The 1,476-nt window shown below is 38.6% G+C and overlaps 1 protein-coding gene across 2 annotated transcripts in view; it reads left to right on the top strand.

Annotated features, from left to right (window-relative positions):
• khdrbs3 (KH domain containing, RNA binding, signal transduction associated 3) overlaps positions 1-1,476 on the top strand; it is a 279,380-nt gene that overhangs the window by 144,044 nt on the left and 133,860 nt on the right. For both annotated transcript variants that reach the window (XR_001481820.1, XM_015394166.1), the window contains exon 3: positions 749-865. Coding sequence is in view for 1 of the 2 variants with exons in the window: in XM_015394166.1 (XP_015249652.1) it covers positions 749-865 (117 nt within the window). In the remaining variant the exon portion in view is untranslated. The remainder of the gene's footprint in view (positions 1-748; positions 866-1,476) is intronic.

The raw sequence follows: 1,476 nt of genomic DNA, 5'->3' as shown, positions 1-1,476 counted from the left end.
GTGAACGGCTCCAAATTTTCTTTAACGGAGAGTCTCCAGACTGATCTGCGAGTGAAACCTTGAAAGCTCGCGAGATCAGGATGGTCTCACGAGGCTAAATGTGTTTGGCCATTTAAGTCATGATGAGTGTGCTTGTTTTATAAAACTCAAATGGCTACACAACAAAATACTTCAACAACCCAGGAGAACGGCGGGTGGATCTTTGAATTGCATCTCACTTGCAGTGTGCTTAGGAGATTGGACCTGCATGCTGCTTAAAAACAACTATAGATTCCTTGTGTGGGAGCCAACAGAAATACCAAACACTTCTGGATAGCCGTTGGAACGTCTTCAGAAAAACTGTGCGAGAGTTCAGTTGCCACCAATTGCAGTCCGTTTTGTGGTTGCCAAGACCAGATGACTGAGAATTTGCACAGGCAACAAAATTAATTGAAGTCACTTCAAGTCTAATTCTGTGCAAGGAGTTAAGAAAAAGCGAGTAAGCCATGGAGTACCTTTGTGCAAAGATCAGAACTGTCGACAAGGTGACACTAAACCCTGGAACCTTCAGAAATCCCTCCGCACTGATCTTATCAAGACGCAAAAACAGGACAAGCAGATGAAAAGTTTTCATCAGCATCAGACGTTTTTTTTTTTTTTTGCCGTATTTGACAGACAGAAGAAAAATCTTCGCTTTTTATCTCAGACGCACAGACTCTGACTGATCCCAGCTCTCCTTTCTCTCTCTCTCATTCTCTCCCTGCTGCAGTTTAACTTTGTCGGCAAACTCCTCGGGCCACGTGGGAACTCGTTAAAGAGACTACAAGAGGACACCCTCACAAAGATGTCGATTCTTGGAAAAGGATCCATGAGAGACAAAGAAAAGGTAACCCTGAAGTGTGATATTTCATTTCTGCTTTGACTCTTTCACCTGTACATTTCATTTCGTGCTCCGTTACCCAGTTTTCAGCGAGGTTTGAAGGTGATATGACTTAATGCTGTTACCTTGCTTTTCATTAAGAGTTTTTTTTTTGTAAAGATACAACCTTTCCAGGACAGCTTTTTTTGCACATTGTATTTCTTTTCACCTTTGTAAAAATAGGTGGAATACCAAGTTACAAAATTCCAGAGGGTTGTTATTCGCCCTTTTCTAGTTTTTCTTTACAAAGAAAATGTTTACTGCAGAGCAAGTTTGAAAATAGTGACATCATGTAAATTGTATCAAGAAAGAAAAAATAACTATGGGTCAGAGGTGGAAAGAGTACTAAAAAATTGTAATTGAGTAAAAGTATCTTTACTTTGCCTAAATTCTACTCAGAGTAAAAGTAAAATTACCCATCTCAAAATTTACTCAAGTAAAAGTACAAGATTACTTCCTTTAAAATGTAATTTGAGTAAAAATTTCTTAGTTACTTTGAGTTATCTAATGGAAAAAAGTATGAGTCATGAATCGAATTGAGCACAAGGTGTTTTAATCAATTTTAAGGCGTATTTCAG

This window comes from Cyprinodon variegatus, unplaced genomic scaffold, assembly GCF_000732505.1.
Source record: "Cyprinodon variegatus isolate N-32 unplaced genomic scaffold, C_variegatus-1.0 Scaffold675, whole genome shotgun sequence".
NCBI lineage: Eukaryota > Metazoa > Chordata > Actinopteri > Cyprinodontiformes > Cyprinodontidae > Cyprinodon > Cyprinodon variegatus.
This window is presented reverse-complemented; position numbering and strand designations above follow the sequence as displayed.